The 24981-nt window shown below is 39.0% G+C and overlaps 1 protein-coding gene across 7 annotated transcripts in view; it reads right to left on the bottom strand.

The window, feature by feature from the left end:
• Positions 1-4646: 4646 nt before the first annotated feature.
• Positions 4647-24981, bottom strand: part of PCDH7 (protocadherin 7) — a 467742-nt gene continuing 447407 nt past the window's right edge. For 6 of the 7 annotated variants that reach the window (XM_042469336.1, XM_042469337.1, XM_042469338.1 and 3 more), the window contains one exon: positions 4647-5823. In XM_042469336.1, coding sequence (XP_042325270.1) covers positions 5444-5823 — 380 coding nt within the window. In that variant the 3' untranslated portion in view covers positions 4647-5443. The remainder of the gene's footprint in view (positions 5824-24981) is intronic. The other variant, XM_042469345.1, reaches the window with a different exon arrangement.

Genomic DNA, 24981 nt, shown 5'->3' with positions numbered 1-24981 from the left:
GAAGTCTGGTGAAGTGATCAATATTCACATATTGGTACCAGGCCTAGACAATAACTTGTGACATAGCGTCCTGCAGAGAATGTTGCTTTCAATATTAAATGAGCAGGACTTTCATAGTGTGATGTTTATAAATATATAATGATCAGTCAAGAATATGTATAAATACATGAAAACCAGTCAAGCAAAATAATAAGGTAATTGTAGAGCATAATGTCATTAGAAATTCCATGGTTACTGTAAAGAACACTGCATATGTTTCAATCATCATTGCAATATACTGGTATATCACTGTAAACTGCCACCCAGTAAACTAGCCAAATATTTATTTTAATTCCTTGCAGTCTTCAAAATGAATCTCAAGCCTTTCCACAATTAACATAAAATAATATAAATATGGTTTATATGGATAAATAGGCTTTCTTTACAAAAGCAGTGAAAGAATTTAAAAGGCTATGCATGCCCTCATACCCACTCACCTTCTTTTTTTATTTTTCATTAGAAGGGTCAGAAACTTAGATGTAAACTAAGAGGTCCACATTTCAGAACTCATCTCTACCATGAACCCAATAGACAGCTGTAGGTAGTTGCCTTCTTGAAGTCAGCCCCACTCACAATATGGACATTGTGCTAATAAAAAATATTGAATGACCAACTAGGGCCATATTACTGAGTACTGAGATAAAATATGCAAAATATTTTGAAAGTAGCATAAATCTCTTCATTGAGATTGTGTTACAGACCTCTTGTACCAAATGGCAATGTTGTGCAACAGAATCCACACCTAGATGAATTGATGCACAAATGAATGCACAAATGAATGTGTGTGAGCATTCCATTCACATTTCTGTGTGTGCATTTCTGGATGCACAATAACATCACATGCAGAACTATGCTTCTCCAATCTTAAAAGAAATGTGGACATTCAAAATCACATGAAAATGTCCAGTCACTTGTAACCTTGATACATTTTCATGCCTATGCCAGCTCAAAAGTTCTCTTGTTTACCACATTCTAGACTACTGCAACCTAGTTGTGGATCTAGGTGTAAACATTTATGTAATTGGTGTGATGAAGAGCCTTAGTGGGAGTACATTCTGTAAAGTAAGATGAACAGACAATTTTAACCTTAAGTGCGTACAACCACTGTCCATATGGATAGCATTCAATTAAAAAAAAAAGAGAATGGCATTGAAGAAATGGTTATGGAGAATGAGTTAATCCATAAAAGCATCATGTTGTCCATATTCCAGATCTATATTACATCTTGATATTTTTTTTTTCTCTTCTTCTGTGTTGCTCAAAGAAAGCATACAAATAACTTATCATTTGAACATGTTATATTTTAATCTGCAGAGACAAAAATGACAAGCAATTTATTTACATAAAACTGTACAAAAGCAAATTAAATTATGCAAAATCTTTCATAAATAGAGGTGGACTAGCGCTGAATACATTTTTGCCATGTTTCTTTTTTTTTTTTTAGCATAGTTGCGTGCATAGTGACTCATAATAAACAATGATAAGTTGTTCTCTGCTTCACTATCAACATCCAAGTAGCAGAACAATAGTCAATGATTAATATTACAAACAGATCGTAACCACACTGAATGTAAGTGCTTCAAAATTCAAGAAAAGAAACGTCTGAAAGTGTACCCCAGGTAGCTGGAAAATGATGCCTTCTTCCAAGTATAATGCTCTTCAGGCAACTGCCCAACTTAAATGTTGGGATTAGGTTCATCTCTACCATCGTCCATCTCCTCTCATTCAGCACTTAAGGAAACAATGGATCGTTATCACTGATGGAACATAAGCAAAACTGTCCCATTCTTCAACACTTCAAATGCCAAAGAAGTCTTTTAGTGATGGCTGTATTTATGGTAGTTTCATTTTGCCCCTCTCTCTCCATTTTCCTGCACCTCTGCTTTCCTATATGACAACTTCCCAGGGTAGTCTTTCAGCCAAGCACCTTCAATCTCTCATTTGAGTCCCCATCCCCACAGAAAAATAACATCTACCTTATTTTCTAAAACTCAGGCAGCAGGCCAGTCAGAAATTATATTGACTAAATATTAGCATATTTGGAGGTTGGAATGAGCATTAGAGTTTAGACAGCAGTTAATATGGACATTTTCTAATTCATATAACGGTATGTAAGTGATGTAGCAATCTATAAATGTGTCCAGTGTAAAATGCATGCAGAGTTCCTTTGAGATCTTTCCGAAATAAAAAATAAACAAACAATATAGGACTATTGCGTATGAAATGAAAACAAAATGGCTGCTAAAAGCTTTAAAATAACCCAATCAACTGTCAATTTCTCTGCCAAAGAGACTCGTAACATCTTACCACAGAGAAGTATATCATACTGTTTTTTCATTTAATAAATGTCCCAGCCCAAAACCATGTTCTGTTTCAAATCCCTCCCTTCATTTTTTAAAAATTGTTATTTATATTTAAGACTGGTCCATTATCTGAGTTTGGTAGAAGGCATTTTTTTTTAAATATATCATTTTTCATTTTTCAGAAAATAAACATGGTTAAATATACAGGTTCAAAAAGGTGGGAATAGCCCAATAAGTTTTAGTGTCCAACCCCAACCACCATTTTTACCATAACAACAGGTATAAAAGGCACAGTTGCATATTTTGCATTCACGCTAAAATTTTTCATTTCATTTTATTATTTTTTTTTTATAAAAGCACTCTATATAAGGAGTGTCACCAGATTTAACTAATTTTAAAACAAAAAACACACAAAAATATATCTGTGTCTCATGCTGGGTCATAAGAAGCAATTGACTATGTTTCGATGGCTAGGTTTTACTAGAATTACCTCAAATACATACAAGTACACTGTATTTTCTGTTATTCTTTTGTGCCCATCTTAGCTCTATGAGTAAATTAAATAAATCCCTCAAATATATTATTTTTTCTTGGTGTAGTACACAAAATTGGGACTAGTTGCTGATCCAGTTAATCCTGAAGGCCTTCTTTGACCTGTATTGGCTTTCTAGGAAAGAGGTTACAAAGAGAAATAATTCATTTAGATTTCTCTTATTTAGTGGCTCTCAAGTGTAAATTCAACATATTAGAATTAAAAACAAAAAATTAAAAAAAAAAAGCTCTGTTGACCACTGTAGTAATGAAATTGTGGTTTCCATTGATACCTGCAAGAAATGCGTAAGCTTTAATGTAAATACCTTGAGAAGCATTTTATGCCAGATACTTAAAAGCTATGTAAATACAGCAACTGATTTAGTCAGTCATCTTATAAAATCAAAAATTTCCATCTCCCAAATTTGAAAATGAAGCATTAGAATGATGATTCATTCCTTTCCTTAAATGTTTCCCCCCTTTCTAATGTGTGTCCATTTTAACTGCTACACACAGACTAAAAACAAAATAAAACAGAAATTGAAAGAAGATGCACAATGAAAAAAGGGCACTTTGCTATTAAGAAGTCAAAACACAAAAGCTGTGGTGAGTTTATACCAGTCAGTCAGCCCATATGTCAGACTGTTTAACAATATATTCTACGTCATTTTTAAAGCAAGAAACTACCCAAGCTATCTTGTCACTACATTTCACTAGAACCATCTAGTCATGCTTTAATGCCAAGTTAAACAACCAGAGGGGCTGGTTCTTCTTTGCACCCTTTGTCAAGCTGTCCCCACTGTGTTGACCGATTGTCAGTTTCATTTGAATGTCCAAGCTCAGCCATTCTTTATTACTATTTCATTATCAATACAGAACTATCCCAGATTCTACATACTCTGTTACTTCTTATTGCACAAAATATATCTGGTCCATTTTCCCCATCCACTTTATATAGTGCAAACTATGAGAACTGTCACAAGCTAGAACTCTGCACCATCATGATCAGGTCTGGATTCTTTGTAACTTGTCACATGCAAAACTATTTTGCACAGAGCATGTAGACGGTGACAACAGTTAAGACTACTGGTCACCTTGAGTCTCAACATTGGTTTTGTATTGCACAGGACTCAACTTAAATGCACTTGTGTTTTAAGAAAACCTGCATAATACCTTTGCCAAGAGCAAATGATTAACCTGGAACGCTGGTAACCCATGGGCTAGTATCCACTTTCAACAAAGATGGGGTCATATTTGACTTGAAGCATGTTCTTCCCACTGCCTTCATTTCACTCTTCTTTCAGATTTCCTGCTCAACATGTCTTGGAGCTCATCAACACAGCTTCCGGGATGGATTTGAACCTTCTAAGAAAAATATAATCAGGAACTGGAGAACCATGTTCATATAGCTTATGATGTTATCATGCTGTTACCAGCAAGCTCCTTTTATCAGTTCCTTTGGGCACTCAACTAAAATCCATTTGGAAAACAACTACATCATCTGGGCTTGCGGCATAGACTGCTGTGCAAATGCATGTGGAAAATATGCTTATGTGTTTGTGCGTGTCTGTGTCAAATTTTTTAAGCCAAGACCAATGAGTAATTCCCCTGATCCATAGCAGTGTGTTCTTTGGCCTTTTAGTCACTATGGTCATCCAAGCTAAAGGTTGGTCTGGTAAAAATGACACGAGTTTAGCAATCTATCCATAGTATGTGATGATATATACCATCAGCAGGTTGTTTATGAAAAAAAAAAAAAAAAAAATGTCAGAGGGAAGGATGGAGGAAGGGAGGGAGGGGAAGAGGCAGAGGAAAGGAATGATAGAAAGAGGATAAGGGCAGAGAGACATAGCAGTTATTCTATGGATAAAAATTTAACCCACAGTTCAGGATTATAGGGGCTATGCCATATTTTGGGTAATAATCTCAGGCTGAATATGTTTTCTGTTGTTTCCAGCCACAGAATAATATTAAAGCTGTGATCTCCAAAAAAAAAAAGTGCTCTTAAAAAAAGTTGTCCCTTTAGATATTTACTTTTGTATGGTTTCTGAAGGCTTATCTCTGATGGGAACCAGCAGTATTCAGATGATATCCTGGGGATGTGGCTATATATGTTTACATACATATATAAGAATTTTATTTTTCCCTCTGACTTGCTATTGCCAACAAGACAGATGACCACCAAACAAGAACTGGAGTGGCTTAAACAATGCTTCAGCAGTGAGAAGGGGGAGGTTAAGAGCAGTTTGCAAGGGTCCCCCCCATTTTGGATGTGTTATCTTGAAAGGAATTTACAACCAGAAATTTAGGAAAATTAAGATTGGTGAGCAGGGGTTTAGGCATGCAGGAGCAAGAATGATTTCTACATTGTACAGTAGAGTCAGGCAAACAGGATACATAAATGCCTGGCATGGAGGCAGAAGTGGCAGGCCAAGCTTTTGTCTCTTTGGTAGCCCCCTTTTCGATAGACTTCCCTTTATTCTATTTTTTTGAGTTAAAATTGTTTTGATTTATAGGTTTTTGCCTTTTATCCCCCTTTAATATGCGAGGGAACTGTATTTCTTCGTAGCCTAAAGGTAAACTTCTCTTCTAGTTAAAGTATTGACAGGAGATGGCTTGTATTCCCCTGTCTGTGTGAGGGGAATATCCTCTGGGTTGGCTTCCTCGCTTTTGTTGAAATTAGATGCACTGAAGGTCTCATAGGATGAGGTCAACTTTTTGTTAAGGAGGTTTCTGTTGCGGTCACCCATCAAGGAGGCTTCTCCATTGGCCAGCTTCTCTTGACTGCCCCGTTCATCAACAGGCATGAAAGTGGAGAGTTTTGGCTGGCTTTTTTGTTTTCTTTCGGGTGAAGTGCGGACAGGCATCCAGCAGGAGTCTGAATGGCCATATTCATCACATTCCCGAGTACACTTCCCAGTCAGAGCTACATCTGGTAAAGGTCTTGAATCTGCAAACAAAGAACAACAATGATTTTAGTAGTGGTTTGTGGCCCTCAAATGTGACAAAAATATTTTTAGAGGTTGGTTTTGCATTGGCAAACTATTTTTAATATATATATCCCTGGGTAAACTTCAGCTGAGATATGTTGGTAGTGCAATTAAAATTCATTTGACTTTTTAAAATATCTTCAGATTCTGCATCCCAGAAAGATTGTCTACATTACTGGCAGCTCATGGGCTGATTGTGTGTGGGGAATTGGCCTGGTCAATTACCTGCCCACGTTCTGTGTTCATTCAATCCTTAACTTTGGGTCATGATTTGGAGACAAATTTGGGGGTTTGGTCATCTCTCCTCAAAAATGTGCAGTCCCCATTGTTAATCTTTTGACTTCTTTCAAAACTATGTTGGTATTTTGAGGAGCCAGACTCAATTTCACTATAGTTTGGCAGTAGCATACTAATTTTTACAGAAGACATCATATGGGTCAGTTTTGTATCTACTCTTCTCCAGCTCAGGCTCCAGGACCAGGGAAAGAAACATAGTCTGAATGTTGTGTGTCACAATGTCAAATGGCAGGGTAAGGGGTATCTCCTTGTTTGAACTATGAACATCCTGGGGATACCAGTGATGACAGGGCACTGGACTTTTGTATTCTTAGCTTTTATTGCACCCACTTGGCATTACGAATTAACTTGGGATATACTTCAGTATAAAATTAAGGGCAGTTAATGCCCTAAATAATTTAAAGAATTTGACAAATACCACAATGCAAAGCCTTTCTTTGAATTTTCCTTGCTTTCTCCATAATATCTAAGTTAAAAAAAATCCTGGAAAGACCTTTGCACCAATATGAAAGTTTTGTAGATGTCTACTCTTTACTTGGGATTAGATATTCTTTGTGGTTTATCCTGAACAATGAACAGAGAAAACAACTCAATTAATGCGCCACATAGGAGAACTTAATACAGAACAGCAGTGCAGTTGAAGTTGATATTGCAAGGCCAGATGCTATGGAGGACTACTTTTTTAGGACAAGATCCACATAGACTACTCTTAAATCCATGGAAATATTACAACAATCTACACAATTCTTTACACAAGTACAAAAGTCTTTACAAGACTGTAAACTGATTTAGATATGATACATTAAAAACACAGCAATAAAATGGTTAGGAGCATATAAACAACAGTTTTATGCAATGATTAGCATTTTTCTAAAAACAAACACTCTGTGTGTTCATGTATACATCTGAATGTAAGAATTCAAAAGTGTTTGGAAATGTTAATTTGTGGGGTTTTTCCATGATCCTATTGTATCCTGCATATGTGTGTGTACAAGGAATTCAGCCAGCTTTGTTAGTGTTACTGTTGCACAGTTGGACCATGAAGTTTTAGTGATGTGTACCTTAAATCTAGACTTGGGCCTGTTACATATTGTCAAAATAAAGCTGCTTCAGGTCTCTTTGGAGGTATGCTATTTAAATGATGCATGGGTCCTAAGAATCCGGAAGCTGCACCAAAGCTGCACTCCAGTGCTTAGGAATGGAGTGTGGCTTTGGTGCGACCTCCAGACTCTTAGGACCCATGCATCATTTAAATAGCATACCTCCAAAGAGACCCGAAGCAGCTTTATTTTGGCAGTCTGTAACAGGCCTTGTAGTGTTTAATATGTACCATTTAAACACTTTTTATTGGCTAAAAGGGCATATTTGATTAATTAGTAACCCATTTTTAAGTTAGAATTTGTTTGTTTGTTTTAAATATAAGTGTTTCCAAAAGTGCTAGGCACAAAAAAGAAACTGGCTTAAACCAAGTGCTAGTACCAACTAGAGTAGAACCAGTGAAGTAACAGGATGCCAGAGGTGTCAAAGTACCTTTCAGGGATAGACTGAATATGTCTAGCTGGGAATAGCCATTATATTATATTAGGTCAGTAAGTTCCATTCCTCAGTTCCTTAAACATACGAATAAGCAACAGGAATGCCCTTTTGTGACACAGAAAGTCTATAAGCAAAAGAAGGAAGCTTTTATTTACAAAACAGTTTTATTGATATGAAAATGTATGTAGATCTATATTTATTGAAATGAATTTGATTAATCAATTTATATTTATTTAACTGAGTGACACTCCTAATTGATTTAGAAATAAGCACTAATTTAGATTTATGTTGTTGATTTAACATACTTGTATAATGAATGTATATGTTTCTACATTCAGTTTCGAACACAACTCTTAATGAACACAGCTTCATTTTAGCTGTCTTTCTATTTCCTTCAGAAAACCATTTTGTTCTGTGTTGAATTTATTTCACTATGTTTGTTGGAAAATCCCCCTTCTCTCACACACAAAACTTTCCCTTTCATTACATGAATCATTTATACGCTGAAGCAGATTGCACAAGACAGTCTATAATCAACTATACATTCTTTCTGCAAGATAAGATGTGAGTGAGAAGGGACTCATAACATCCTTAAAGGAATAATCCAGTCACCTGGTGCTGTCATGCGACAATTCCCAAATCACTGGCCATGCTGCCTAGTGTTACGGGGAACTGAGGCCCAAAAATATCTGGAGAGTAAAAGGTGGGAATACTACTACTAAATAGCAATTATCAACAACACTTTATGTTTATGGATTGTGGCCCCAATTAGTTCCAAAGCATTGCATGCACTCAATGATCCCATGCAGAAATAGGCATCCCCATCCATATTAACAGAAGCAGCCACACAAGTCAGAGGGATCTCACTGAAAACAACTGCACCAGCTGCATGTATGATTATCAATTCAGCAATGGATAAATGCCCAGAGTCTTGCTTCAGTCTGGTTGATTATGGCTAAGTAGCTGACTCTGGTAACAGATCATGTAGATTGCAGTGTAGTTATGAAGGAAAGAAGCCACAGCATTAACTGGGATGCTTTGAGTAGATGGAAAGGAATAAGGACTCTTTGTGTGAAGGGTTGTGATAGTTAACCCCAAACCTACTTTGTGAAGATAGATCTTCACCTGAGATTTGACCCCAACTATGGCCTATCCAAGCATAGGCTTAATCATAAGTATTTTACAACAAGCTAAACAAATGAAATGGATATTTTTAATAGTGTTTCTATGCAGCCAATGCACTTCCTCCTATTTTTTGGTACTGAGGTGGCAAACATGTAGAAACACAGATTCATTTTATTTATTACAATAAACTGATCAATAAACACAGAATTTGGACCAGATCCAGCTCAAAACACTTTTGCTGCTTGAGGTAAAAGACACGATGAGGCCTCCCTGTGCTCCAAAGATCAGTTTACAAATTCTGGCTTCCATGTTTGCTTCTTATTTAAATACTAACAAAGGACATCCATCACTACATCTGGGGGCAGAAAGCAGTGATGTAGCATGCCACACCTATCAGCTTAATTTTGCCTTGTGATATGGCCGGACTTATTTCAGATTTCAGATCTAATCAGTGCTAATCAGCAAAACAGGGGGGGGGGCATGATGGGAGATGTAGTTCAGCAACATTTGGAGGGCCACATTTGCCACAGTTTTGCCTTGCAAAAGAGAAGAGAGAAAGATGCTAAGTTAGGCCCAGACTAAGGCATCTTACTTGTGCCATTAGTTTTATTGTATGACAGTGGTTTTGTTTTGATTCATTTCATTTCATTTTATTTTTGCTGTTCCTTCATAGACTGGGGGAGAGGTTTTCTAAATTCTTTTGAATTCACATTTTTGCTGAGGCTCTGACAGCTTTGTTCTTCTTTCTTAGTGAGGATAACAGATATATTGACATTTGTCAGCCCATCTTGACTGTGGCTGGGGAGTAGTACACAGCATGTGGAGAACATAACAGGAAAGCACTGCTGTTCATCATGGTAAACCTGGAATTACTCTCAAACTCCCTAAAGGTAAGAAGCAGGGATAATAATTTATTACTCAGGCACACATGATGCTCTTTGATTTTTAAGCAGCCAAATCCTCTTAGCATTTTTTTTTAAAAAAAAGAACAAGGCAAAAGACTTCCCTGCCATTGCTTCTCTTCTTAATAAGCTCTGTGATGGAGTCTATAATTCATTTTCAAATAATGACAATTTAGAAAAACCAGGTTTATTGTGATTACTATTACTGACATTACCATCACCAGGAGAAATGTCTTAAGTATTTTATGAAAGATTAGTCCCAGCTATCCCATATAAATTATCTGCAGCTAACTTTTCAAGGCCATACAAAGTGCCAAAAACAGAGACTCTACAGCTGTCCCTTACTTCTGCCACTAGCTAGTAAGCTGCCCCTGAAGGTTTGGGGTAACTCTGGAATAGCATTTTATTTGTAGAGGAAGATGATGCCAAAAGAAAGAAAAAACAGCTATATGGGCATGCATGTGTATATTTTGCATATATATAGCTTTGAGACCATTCATAGAGTTCTTTGGCTCCTGATCTACATATTTTCTTTTTTGTGTTTGTGTGTGTGTAAGATGGTATGGGAACAATAAAAAACAGAGATTGTAAGCTTGCCGTAGTAGGCTGACAACAGCTCAACTAATATCTTCTATCAGGAAAGGGAAACAATGGCGGGTTACAGACCGCTGCTTTGCGGCGGTCTGCCGCCGCCGCCGCGTACTCCGCGAGGGAGCCGTAGCAGCCACACTGTGCAGCTTCCGCGCATTCGCGATGTCATAGGTGCCGCGACACATTGGGACGCTATGCGTCCGATACGTAAATATGGCGGCCCCCATGTGGAAGGGGCACCGCCATGTTGTACGTATGGAATACGTACTAGGGTTAGGGGGGTGCGGAAGCACTGCCCCTTCCTAACCCTAATACGTATTCCATATGTATTTTTTGGCGGTCTGTAACCCGCCAATAGAGTGACAGGAAAGGGCATAATCTGCATCACTGCAAAGGGGTGTGAATCAAAAGAAGGAGACTTAGGGGCTAAATGGTGCCGGATTAGGGCTGCTGCAACTACATGCCATGACCCCAATCTGGCCTTTTTGCAGTGCACAAAGGAGCCACAAAAAGCAGCTCCCTTTTGTGCTGCAGAAAGTGTGCCATAGCTGCCAGCACCACGGCTTTTTGGCATTTCTTTGGTGCTGCTTCATTTGGAAGTAGTGCCAGAGGATCACCATAATATCAGCCGCCATGCATTTGGGCGAGCGTCATCATGTGGGCATGGGTTGGAGTTGGGGTGTGCGTTGTGTGGATGCTGGCCTTTCCATGCCGGCCTCTCCTGCCAGTCTGTCGAGGCTGTTAGGTCCAAAACATACTGCAGAAATAATCCAGTTTGAGACCATTTAACTGCTGTGGCTCAATGCTAGGGGATTCTGGAAACTTTACTTTTGTGAAACATTTAGCCATCTCTGTCAGAGAGCTCTGGTGCCACAATAAACTACAATTCCCAGGATTCCCTAGCACTGAGCCAGGATATTAAAGCAGTCTCAGATTGGATGATTTCTGCAGTGTGTTTTAGACCTTTGTCATCTAGGCCCAATGAGGCCTATATTTCTAACAAGATGGCAATGGTTCTAGCTTTTATCTTGGAAGATTTTTTTTTTTGGTTCAAGTTCACACATGAGTCATTACCCTGACATCTTCTCATTTTTACAAATTCCAGGTTTATTTTCTATTTCTGAAGCCACAATAATAGCTATAGACATATCCCCTCCCTCCGAAAATTAATGAGCAAAACTTCATGTAATCCTTAGGGAGAAAAGTTCTTTTCGCAGTTATAATTCATCACCTCAAAATATTGCAGTTGTCTTTCAGATTCCACCTCATCTATATTTACAGCAAAAGGACTTAACTGTGTGAACAGTTTCATAGATCTTAGAAGGGTTTGAGCTGCGGAATTCCACAGAGAGCAGAGAACAAAATAGGGTGACCAACTTGGACAGATCATTGACTGTCAGGGACACAAATGTTATGTAGACCTGTTTCCTGTTTGAAGTCTAAGGCTCAGCAGACTGCGCCTGTTGAGCCGCCCCTTTCCTAGCCAGATCAGGGCCATGGCATCTCATGTCAAAGCCCCAATCTGGCCTTTTGAGGGTGGCTCCTTTTTGCATCCTCGAAAGGGCGCCATAGCCATGGCATCACAGCTATATGGTGCTCCTTCGGCGCTGTGTCATCGTGTGGAGTGGCACGCGGTATCAAGGCACCGGGGGGGTGGAGTTGGGCATATGTCGTGAAGATGAAATGCCCCAACTCTGCCCCCAGGCCGGCCTTTCAGATCGGTCTAAATTGGTCAATTTAATGATACTTCCTCACAAAAATAATCTCCTGAGTTGCTGCTTCACAGCAGTGCTTTAGAGCTAACACTTCAGCTGGTTCCAGGATCAGAAGGAAACCCTTATGCATTTATAGGGTCATCTTCTTTTTGTGTGATAAATAACCAGAATTAATGTGGTTCCCTCTAATTTCTGGAATGAGACATGTTATCACAATGTACCTCCTAACAGATAAGTTTGAGTGGGAACTACTGGACTTTATGGTGTTTCCAGATAATGATTCTTATTATACAATCCTATCCTCAATCATGGGATATTATTGAAGGAGACAAAAACATTATTGCCTGTGATGTCCTTCTCCCCTCCTTCCACTAGAAATCTGATGAGGAGGAAAATAGGGAATAGCTGCAAAAGTTCTTTTGACAAGTAACACTAGAATCCATCTGTATGAAAGTGCCCTGATTCATTGTAAAATAAAACAGTTTATCTAACATCCATGTGGGTCCAGGACTGAGTTCCAGACTAAAAAGTCTTAGTTGTAAGAGAGCTACCCTTCCAACACTATTTCATGTCTGAGTTCTGGCTGCCTAATCTTCATATATCCTCCTTGCTGCTTAGATCATATCTATAGAATGTGCAACAATATTGTCAAAGAATTCTGGACTGTACTACTTTAAAGTGAAGGTGAGGTATATATATATATATATATATATATATATATATATATATATATATATATATTAATGCTCTCCAGTTGGAATGTTCTGTGCATGAAGTAAGCTAGCACATGAGAAAGAGGACAATGGTTTTCTCTTTCATGCATTAGCTTATTACAGAGGGAGAGATTATTCAACTGCTGTGAAAGTAAATTAGCATGTAAGTGTGTTACAGTATCGAAGGCCATTTTTGTGTAACCAGTACAATGGCATATTGTAGGTTCCAGAGACATGTTCACTCTTTAATGCAATACACTTTCCATTGTTCATGTTCCTAATTCAATTTTGAATTCTTAATGATGCTTAGGATTAGATTTCATGCAATCTACCCATCCAAACCAGTTTCATCTTCTAGGTAATTAAATTTACCCCTCCTGATTAACAGTTCTAATAGAAGGAATGCAAATCACCAGAGATGTACAGTGTGGCTTGTTTGCTACTGTTCAAACCAGCCACATTAAAATTACTAAGAATTTAGCCTTTGTTTTCAACAAGAGGTGAATAACCAACCAGCTTTTTCTAGCCTATCTATCCACAAAACCTGACTTCACCATATATTTCATTATCAAAGGAAATTTCCACCTTAAAAAAAGGTTGTTTCTCTGCAGCCCCCGGCACCACATCCAATCTCATTCTTATACACTGGATGCATGTCATTTTTGATCTAATAAAGAAATAATTTCCAAATGTAGACTTTTAAGATGACTGCTTAAGAACTGCTTTAAAAGCTCCAGTGTGGTGAGAGGACTCAAGCCCTGCCTCCACTCAGGTTCAGCTGACTGCTTAAGAGGTCTTTAAGCAGAGGCTGGATGGCCATCTGTCGGGGATGCTTTGATTGAGAGTTCCTGCATAACAGGGGGTTGGACTGGATGGCCCTTGTGGTCTCTTCCAGCTCTACAATTCTATGATTCTATGTACTGCTTTAAAAGCTCCAGCTTGGTGAGAGGACTGAAGCTCTGTCTCCAGTCAAGCTCAGCTTATTGGTTCAAAAGCTCCACCGTCTGAGAAGGTGGTGGGAAATCTGAACCCTTATCACTGTTGACATTGACCACCACTAGTGGCCTAAAGGCTAACGGCGGCAGTAGGAAAGGAAATTTGCTAACTTTGTTATATGGTGGGCTATTGCCAAGTCATCTAATTCATCTTTTTTGTTTGTTTATTTTGTTTTGAATAGCTTTTATCTAGGTGATGTTAGGGTTTACTGCTTGTTACAGCATAGTTGTTCTCTCTGTTGCTTCTCTCTCTGCTGCTGAGCCTTACTCTGTTAACTTTCTTTCTCTCATGGCTCCCGTTTACCATTCCAATCTAATATCGATTAGATGTCTTCCTCCCGTTCAACTTCCTTTTGTCTATAGTTTTTTGTGGGTTTTTCGGGCTATATGACCATGTTCTAGAAGAGTTTCTTCCTGACGTTTCACCAGCATCATCAGGAAGAAACTCTTCTAGAACATGGCCACATAGCCCGAAAAACCCACAAAAAACTATGGATGCCGGCCATGAAAGCCTTTGACTTACTTTGGCCTATTCCCTCTGGAATTGCTGATCAGATGTTCCCAAGGCAGAAGCAATCCATGATTTATTTATTTCTAGATCTCTTAATCTCCTTGCCCTTACTGAAACCTGGATTTCCCCCAGGACATTGTTACATCGGCTGCCCTCTTGTTTGACGACCTTTCTTTTACCCATTCTAGCTGCCAAGAGGGTACTAGAGGTAGTGGAGTTGGCATTTTGTTATCTAGTCAATGCCAGTTTCAAGTATTATTGTTTCTTCAAACCTACAGCTCTTTTTCATTTGAGTTTCTTGCTATTAAACTTTTCTCGCCTCTTCAGCTCCATGTTGTAGTCATCTATTGTCAACTTGGACTGTCAGCCAAGTTCCTTTCTGACTTCTATTCTTGGTTGATGTATTTCTTGTTGGATGAAGTCCCAGTCCTAATTATGGGGGACTTCCAATATTCATATGGATTTTCTTAATAATCCTCCAGCTGCTCATTTTAGTGCACTACTATCTTCTTTTCATTTGGAACTCTGCTCTAGGTCACCTACTCACTCTCTTGGACATCACCTTGACTTAGTTTTGACTAAAAATGTGTACTTTCTGAATATGCAGCTACTGAATTTCCATTATCAGACCATTACTTTATTTCCTTTTCCCTCATGCATAGCCCTCCCTTCTTTTCGAAACCTCCACTCCATGGATCCTGAGATATTCTACCAGGCACTGGACTCTTCTTTATTTTCTCTAAGTCTTGGCAGCTCTGTGGATTAAGCCGTCTCTTTATTTAACTCAACCTTATCCCATACTCTTGACTGATTTGCCCCTTTATTGACTCGCATAACTTCTTCAATTAAGCCACAGCCCTGGCTTATTCCAGTTGTTCGGTATCTCCGATCTTGTTCTTGAGCAGCCGTGCGTCTATGGAAAAAGTCCAGGGAATTGGCTGACTTTATCCATTATAAATTTGTTCTTTCTTCTTATTCACATGCTATCTCTCAGGCAAAACAGAATTATTATGCATCGCTGATTAGTGCTAATGAGTGACGGCCTCAGTGTCTTTTCTCACCCTTTAATTCTTGGTTAAAACCCTCATCTCCATCAGCTCCTTCTTCATTTTCTCCTAATGATTTTGCTACTCACTTCATTGCTAAGATTGATTTAATTCACTCTTCTTTGGAAGTCCCTGGCTTGTCTCTTGTTCCAGTACCTCAGCCACCCACATTGGTAAAATTTTCCACCTTGCCTCTGGTCTCTCGAGATGAACTAGCTAAGATGAGAAATAATCTAACTCATCTACCTGTTCTCTTGATCCCATTCCTAGTTTTTATTAAGCTTAGTTGTTCCTTCTATTCTCTCTTCTCTTCTTTCTATTATTAATCTCGCTCTCTCTACTGATCACTTTCCTTCTGCTTTCAAACATGCTTTGGTTTCTTCCATTCTCAAGAAGCCCTCACTTGACTTGTTCTCCCTCTCTAATTATCTGCCAATCTAACTCCTGCCTTTCTTTTTTAAGTTTCTTGGGCCCGTTGTTAATTTCTCTTTATAGTTTGTCTACTGTATTTCTCCATTCCGGAATTCTCTCCGGATGTTTAACAGCGAGTGTCATCATGTCTATCTGCGATTTCTGTTTGGATGCTCCATCGGCACTTTAAGTTCAATATGGACAAGACTGAGCTACTTGTTTTCCTGCTGAAGCCAACTCTGCATTATTCATTTTCAATCACAGTTAGTGGCACTAACATTCAACCTGTGAAGGAAGCGTGTAGTCTTGGTTTAATTTTCAGCTCTTCCCATTCATTCATTCCTCAAATTCAGGCCGTGGCAAAGTTGTGTTATTTCTTTCTTTATAATCTAACAAAAATCAGGCCTTTTCTTTCAGTATTTACTGCTAAGACTTTGCTTCATGCACCGGCCATTTCTCGCCTGGGTTACTGTAATTCTTTGCTAACTGGGCTTCCTCTTCCCCATCTTGCCCCTTTGACTTCTGTGCAACATTCTACTGTTAGGATAATTTTTTCCACCTGCCATTATGATCATGTCACTCCATTGTTGTCATCTCTTCACTGGCTCCCGATCCCATTAAGAATCTACTATAAGCTCTTATTGCTAATTTTCAAAGCCCTTCACAGTTTGACCCGCACCTACTTGTCAGCCCTTGTTTCCTTCTATCATCCAGCCTCTGTTTAAAGACTTCCAAGGAAGGAAACCCCACCATATGCGAAGGGAGTGTGTTTCACTGTCAAACAGCCCTTACTGTCAGGAAGTTCCTCCTAATGTTGAGGTGGAATCTCTTTTCCTGTAGCTTGTTCTGGGTCCTGTTCTCTGGAGCAGCAGAAAAAAAGCTTGCTCCCTCCTCAACCACTAGATTGATTCATGGTGTTAAAACAGAGACAGTTCAGAAATGTAGCTAAACAATTTGTAGTTGTTCACATCTCAGACATTTTCATATCCATGCAGCATTCTCAAGGACAGGCCCAACAAGGATGCTTTTGACACCCTGTTTGATTTGCAGTAGTAACTGGGGCATTTAATTTGATTTTGAATCTGTGGAAACATTCTTCTTGGGTAGCACTTGAACTTTGACTCTGGGATGAGCTTTGCACAAAAGTATTCCATTGCTTTGTATTCCCAGAGTGGCTGGCTCATTATAAGACTTAGTGAACAATAATTTACTGCAATACAAAAGCTTAGACATTCTGCCACAGAAACACAGGAAGAAAATATCTGTTGACATGCATAAAATACAAGATATTTGTGATATATTAACCAGAAAACACAAAGCTAAATTAAAATAAGTTTGAAACCTTAAATGGCCACATGGTTCAGAATCTGATTCAGGACTGCAGGAGCTGGACAACAGAGAAGGACCACACAATTCACTGATGCTGTGAAAAACATGCTACATCCCATACATCTGAAGAGATGAAGCAAAGAGATAGTGATATCTTATGCAGATCACTGCCAGAATCCTTAACTTATCATGAGCTAGAGTTACCAAGGATCACAACTCCCATGAGGCTAGATGAATCCCTTGCTTTAGATCATGAATTAGAATCATAGAATCATAGAATCATTGAGTAGGAAAAGACTGCAAGCGCCATCCAGTCCAACCCCCTGCCATGCAGGAAATCCAAATCAAAGCATCCCCGACAGATGTCTATCCTCTGGAGTATTAGCTACTCCTCCTAATTTGGTGTCATCTGCAAATTTGATAAGTATGCCCCCAATTCTGTCCTCCAAGTCATTGATAAAGATGTTGAACAGCACTGGGTCCAGGACAGAACCCTGTGGGACCCCACTGGTCACTTCTGTCCTGGATGAAAGGAGCCATTGTTGAGCACCTTTTGGGTTTGGCCAGTCAACCAATTACAAATCCATGTAACAGTTACAGTTACATTGGCTAAGGTAAGTGAGATGAGGCAAAAAAAGAACAAAATGAATTTTCACTCCAGCTCCTTAGCCACTGACATGTGATGGCTAGGCTGATCTACATTGCAGAATTAATGCAATTTGATGCAGCTTTAATTGACATGGCTCAAAGTTATGGGATTCTGGAATTTGTAGTTTGTTGTGGGACCAAAGCTTCCAGACAGAGGAAACTCACAAAACTGCAAAACCCCCTGAACTCCACAGCATTGAGCCAAGGCAGTTACAGTTGTGTCAAACTAGATTAATTCTGTAGTGTTTCAGCAGCTCTAGGGATAATCCCCTTATAGTGGCACAGGAAGTAGCCTCTAGTGATGCCATAAAACATCAATCACAATGTATTCCATTAAAATTTTTAAAAACCACCAAATTTAGCAAATGAGTAAAATACACACACATACTTTTTGTTAAGGCAGTGCTCTCATTCTGAGATTCCTGAGAGAGTCCAGGCTTTGAGATCTTGGAATCCACTGCACTGACACTGGTGTCGCTTGCAACCCTTCTTGCCTGTTCCTTCTGCACTACTGATACCAGTTCTTCCTGCCCAGTCCTCAAATTTGGGTGAACCTGCTTGGCCTAGTTGGGCTATATGGTACAGCTAGCACTTTTTTTCCCTGGGTAGCATTTTCATTTAAGATGGAAGCATTATGTCTTTTTAAAATGTATCTAGAAGAAGGTAAAAATAACAAATTAATCCATCCCTAACATTTTTACTAACCATGTACAAGATCCCAGTTAAGAGGATCTCAGGTAAGAGAAATGAGAAATGCTAGAGGTTTGTTTGTTTGTTTTGGGGAGGTGGATTTTTCAAGCTACGTGGCTGTGTTCTGGAAGAGGTTATTTCTTATGTTTCACCAGCATCTGTGGCTGGCATCTTCAGAGAATGCTGCCATGGAAGTGAGTGGTGTATATATACTGTGTGACCCTTGGTTGAGAGGAAGTGATTTACATGTTAATCTGTGTGTTGGTCTGTTGCTGAGTGGCAAGACCTCAGGGTGTCCATTTAATTAGTTATCCATTGTCTGCTGGGAACACTCCCCCCCTCATGTGCATGTGCTGGGTCTTGATTTTGGTGTTTTTCAGGAATGGTAGTCAAACTTTGGGGCTGTCCACTCCTTTTAGCCCTGGATCGTTGCCATGGCAAACGGACGCAGTGGCAACAATCCACTCCCTCTTGGGAGCAAAAAGAAGCTTCTGTAAGCAGCTTCCTAGAAGGGATGCCATAGTGGTGCTCGCGTGCCATCATGACGCCCCTTCCGCCGCCACCGTTTGGGTGCTGTGATACACATGTGTCATCATGGCATGCCCCGTATGGACAAGCATGCCAAGTTGGCAACTGGATGCCAGCAGAAAGGCTTTGGGCACGTGCATGCTCAGCCCCGTTTCAACCCTAGTTCATGCCCAGGCTGGCATAAAGTGCCGGTCTGTATTGGCCCTTTGTCTGCTTTAAGGGTTTCTTCTTTCCTGTTGAAGTTGTCCAGGTGTTTGTGGATTTCAATAGCTTCCCTGCACATTCTGACCTTACAGTTGTTGGCAACTGTCAGAGTTTTCAAATAGCATTTTATGCCCAAGGTGGTTTATAACATGTTCTGGTACTGTTGATTTTTCTGACTGAGTGAGTCTGTGGTGTCTCTCGTGTTCTTTGATTTGTGTTTGAACATTGCATTTGGTGGTCCCTATGTAGACTTGTTCGCAGCTGCATGGTACCTGGTAAACTCCTGCAGCTGTGAGAGTATTTCTCCTGCCCTTCGCTGAGCACAGCATTTGCTGGATTTTCTTGGTTGGTTTGTAGAACATTTGGAGCTTGTGTTTCCACATCAGTTTCCCTATTCTGTCCATGACTCCTTTGATGTATGGCAAAAATAACTTCCCTTTTGGTGGGTGGTTGTCTTCACTCCTCTGGGTTTTTCTAGGTCTGGCAGCCCTTGTGATGTCTGAACACAGACAGAATAGGAAAACTGGTGAGGAAACACACCTTCCAAATGATCTATCTGTCTGTCTACTTCTTTTTTTTCTGAATATGAAGAAATTTACCAAAAAAAATTAAAGGAAGTGAAATGTAGTTTCATCTTTTCCTGTCAGTGTAGACAGTACTGGGCTGACCAGAAATGAGAAATACACATTCATAAAGAAAACTGTTTACCCTTATTGAGTGCTTAACTTGGGTGCTTTTTAATTAATGGGAATAAATAATTGTAAAATTAAGGGACAATCACTTTTCTTGGACAATACAAGGAATATTATATCAAGTCCTTTGGGCTGTATTTCTCACCAATGAGCCAGATGGGAATAGAACTACATTTGCCCCCATTCCCCAACTCACTTTGCTGTATTACATTTATGTGAGTCGGCTGATGTAATGTCTTTTCTGTTTCTCTTTATTGCTTTGTGTAGCAGCATGCAAATGAGCATGGCTGTTTATATGCACACACATGTTTATGCAGTCTCTGGATGCCTTTACCTTTCAACCCACAATGAATGTGTTATCAGTAAAGCAAGGCACCTAACATACTGAGGAGATTATAAAGTACATACTAAGCTAGCACAGAGTGGTAGAATATTTTTAAACTCCCCCACTGAAGTAGAAGAATAAAACAAATTACACACTTTACAACTATATTGGATGGCTGAATCAAATACCCCCATTTCCTCACCTTTCTTTGAGATCCATACATTAAAACAGAACAAACAGTGCATGCATCTTGATTTAAAGCAACACAGTAATGCTTTTAGCCAGGTTCTCAGGCAAGGAAGGGGGGGGGGGGAACTCAAACTAACCAACGAACCAGGGATTCTTACAAAACTCTTGCTATACAAAATTGGCTAAAATGTTGGGATTCTGAACTGCATTGACTTTTATGTGGAATGACGCCAGCAGAATAGTGATCTATTCACTCTCTCCTCCTCACAAGTCTTCTCCACATGCCTACACACATTTAGTTCCCATGATCCACAGCCTCCATAGCTAATGATGCAGAATGATGGGATTTGCAGTTCAACAATGACAGTTGCCCACCCCTGCATTATGCAGAGGAGGGAGGTCTTCATGGCAACATATGAAAAGCACAGTTCAGCCTTCAAGGAGCAGAGAAATTATGATATTTGAGCTAGGCTACAATGACTACAGTCCACCTCTCTTGGAAATCCATGTTTCTTAATTGCAGCAATGTAATGCATTGCACCCAGTTAGCACTGTGGCATTATTGTGACAAGCCAAGACACTATTAAAATGCTTAAACATGTCTGAAAGCATCGGCAACTTCTTTCCTAGCACCTCAGGCAAAACACAGTTAACCGGCAACTGAACATATCTCAAGAAGCATTTCCTGCCCCAAGGCTTGGACTGCTGTCATTCTGAATGTGGCATTATCATGTACGGTAGAGATAGTGCATGCCAGCTCGAAAGCAGTCTTGCTGAATAAAGACAAACACAAATCTGCTAGTAGAGCTGTATAAACTGCATGGCAGTCAAAGGCTTCTGCTCTTTAAAATGTAAGAAAACAGATTGTAAATAAAAAGGACACTATACAAAAGGGTAGGGGATGGAATGCCACACAGGATTCTTTATATAAGCAACTGCCAAAATGTTCAAAGCCTCTGTTTCATCAAAACTTCAGGTTTTAAAAATGACATTTACATAGAATTATACTGCAAGGCAAATGGTGGTGGGGAAAGGCAATCATTCTTATGGCTTTCCTTAGCATTACCCAAGAGCTTCCAGTTAAGGTTACCTGGGCCAAGCTCTACCACTAGATGTATTTTGTAAGGAGCAGAACTGGAAAGGCGGGTGCTGAAGGTCAAATCTCAACAAATCAAACTTCAATATATCCAAAAGCAGGCCATTGAAACAGGGTATGGATTTTACCCCAAACTACTATTGAAGTTCCTTTGTTTTCCCTGTTCTCTAAGGCCAGAAAAGGTGTCCTTGAGTTATATTTGAGATATATTTAACCAGCCATACTGAAACTGCACAGACTTCCAATTTGCTTCAAGGCTCAATACAAGATGCCTGTGTTGGATTTTTACTTTTAAAGCCCTCCATAGCCTGGAACAATAATACCTTAGAAAGTCTTTCTCTATATATAAAAATGCACAAGAAACACACTAAGAAAGATGGTATAATTATGAATTATTGTTCCTCATGGTAGGAAGAAGCTGGTTCCTTTCAGCTATAGCCTCCAGGTTGTGCAAATCTCTTTCAGGGGGAATAATGGTCATTTCTATACACAAGTCTCATGAGCTTTAGATGGACATACATATGAGCTGCACAGAGAAGCTGTAGTAATGTCATTATTGTCCACTGGTTGACTTGCCGGGCTTGATGATGGATTTTATGAGGACATTCAGTCCTCAGGATCTTGTTAGAATTTCTAGCTTGTTGCTGAAATTTATGTTCATTTCATCACCCTATCTCCACCTTAAGTGTCCAAGGAGACAATATACATATATCTCAGGTTAATAATTCATGTTGTCCAGTCTCTATACCACATTCACATTACAGGTCTGCATGACATAATACATTATTGGAGGATGTTTCCAGCATTATGGAACTCCCAGTCCAAAGCAGCTCCAGGCTTTGGCATCTTCCAAAACAACTTAAGCAGGGCTGTATAAAATATCTTCTCAAGTACTCATCGGTCTTAATGAAACTCCTTTTTGCTTTCCCCAAAATCAGGTTGTTTCTCAGAAGCAATTAACTCTAAATTTATGTCATGAATTTTATTAAAGGTGAACTGTCTACAACTTTAGTCTCAGATCTCTGTTTTAATACATCCTCAGTGTGTGGAGAAGCTCTTCAGCAGCTGAAAATGGTGTTAAAAATCTGTAAAGAAAATCTGTAAAGAGATTCTTGTAAGGACATGCATTGGTGGTAAGGAGAAAACAGATATTCAACCAATAAATCGCATTTATGTGCTTTCCTTGAAACCCAACGGGTTACAAGTAGAACTCTCTGAGAAATTTTCCATATATATATATATATATATATATATATATATATATATATATTCTTTTTTTCTTTGAAGGTTCCTCAAGTTCTTTTCCCAGTAGGAGCCTCAAAAATGCTTTTGAATTTTGCCTGAGGTCAAATTTGCAAGCAACTATAATTGTACACCTTTTTCTACTGGGAGCTGTGGTTACGCTATCTCCAGTCCACTATGTGTCATCAAGCATGTCTTTTAAAAGCAGCTGTTTAATCCACAGTAGGTAATCATAATGAGCTTTTGGCTCATACTTTCTGTTTTGGTAAAAGGACATTTCATAAAAGCAATCAGGTTTAAATGCATCTCCCACTGGGCACTACAGTTAAAGGTCCAGTTATAATATCATCTGAAAATCTCATGAATCTTGCTATCAAGTTATGAAATGAACCAATCACCTAAATGAAGAACTGAAACAAGAAAAGAATGGGAAATGCTAAAAGCCATGGCCTTGGGCCAAATTCTGGAATCTAATAAATAGTGTTACACTCAAACTGAATCCCAGCATTCCGTTTGTACTTTAGAAACCACTCCAGTTGTCTAATAAAGTTTTGATCTCAAAGACTGTTCTCATCTCTCCTAAGTTTTCCATTCTTGGGCCCTTTCACCTTGCATAATTACAACACTATAATTATGCCTGACATGTCTTAGCTCCATCCTATGGAAACCTGGGGCATGTAGTTTAGTAAGGTACTAGAATTCTCTGGTGGAGAATTCTACAATTCTCTTCCTAAACTGCAATGGATGGAAGCATGGTAGTTAAAGTAGAATCATAGTGCTGTAATTGCAGAAACTGCCAGGACAGTTAAAGTGTTCTCAAACTGGATTATTTCTGCAGTGTGTTTTGGGTAACAATCATAAATAGTCAGACTAAAGAAGACTTCACAGAAAGGAAAGTTCTCTTTATATTGGTTTCCAGTGAGTTTTTGTTAAGTCATACAGTTGGAAGAGACCACAAGGACCATACTGTCCAACCCCCTGCCATGTAGGAAATCACAGTCAAAGCATCCCCGACAGATGGCCATCCAGCCTCTGTTGAAAGGCCTTTAAGGAAGGAGAATCCACTACACTCCAAGGGAGTGTATTATTTCAGTTTGTGCATGGTGGATTTTATCCAAGCTGCAACTGAAGCTAGTTGAAATGGCTGCGAGCATCCTATTTACCTGCTTACATCTATAAGCCCATCAGTGATATCAGTTTTGTCTTCAGTCTCTTATGTGTGGTAGTCTTTTCCCCCTGACTTGGAGCATGTATAGCGCAGAGGTAATGATGAGGACTGCTGCAATGGCTGTTTATATCAGAAATGCATTCATGGCTGCCTGAAGCATTGATATTACCCAGCAAATCATTAAGGGCAAATGGGTGGTCTATATTATAGAAGGAAAATGGAAGTTTCTGCAAACAAATATAACTTCCCAGAATTTCTTTCTGGACCAGCTGGCAAAACAGTTGAAGACAAGATGGCAGAAAGGCAGTGAAACCTAAAGAAACATAGGTATCATCTATGAGTATTATCTAAGCAGCTTACAAGTGTATATAGCATCAGCTCAAAATGCATTTTAGCTAGCTATACAAAGGAATCTGCCTCAAGATGTTATTATTTACTTTGTTATAAGATCCATGAGAGACCAACTTTTGAGATACCACAATGAAAGACCTTTGGAGTATAATGGATAATTGTTGGAAGTTTTTTTAAAGATATACCTATGAGATTTTTGTAAAAAAGGAAGGAATATCAATTTTTAAGAATGCAACTATGGAAGGATGAAATACCATATTGCTGGGAGACTCCAGAAGGTCTGACCTTTTAGTACAAAAGAAAAAGAATAAATATTACAACTCTAGAAGAGGCAAGAAAATTTATGGACCACTATGGACAGAGACTGAGAACATCACCTGAAGAATCTCAAGAAACAGACAAAAAAACCAGAAGGAACGAGTCAAAAAACAGATAAGAAATTTCAGAGGAAAACTGTAACAATGTTCACTAGAAAAGGAAAGAAAGTTAGTAGGGAAGAGAAATTAAGGCAGGGAAAGGATGAAACTTCAAGTATAGAGACTATAACAAAAAAAGATGGCAGACAAGAAAGAGCAATTTATATAAAGAAGGATGGAAAATCAAAAGAAGAGCAAAAAGAAGAAGAGGAATAAGATGAAGAACAAGAAGGAAGATTAGATGATAGCAAAGAAGAGGAAGAAGAAATAGGAGAAGTTGACAGTTCTACAGACATTTAGTTAAATAAATTCCATACACAAACTGATGACAGAAAAACTTAAGTTGGTAACTTGGAACATACTAGGTCTAAATACACCACCAAAAAAAAAAAAGGGGG

The sequence above is a fragment of the Sceloporus undulatus genome, chromosome 5, assembly GCF_019175285.1.
Source record: "Sceloporus undulatus isolate JIND9_A2432 ecotype Alabama chromosome 5, SceUnd_v1.1, whole genome shotgun sequence".
Classification (NCBI taxonomy): domain Eukaryota; kingdom Metazoa; phylum Chordata; class Lepidosauria; order Squamata; family Phrynosomatidae; genus Sceloporus; species Sceloporus undulatus.
Note: the sequence above shows the minus strand (reverse complement) of the source record. Positions and strands in the feature narration are given on the sequence as shown.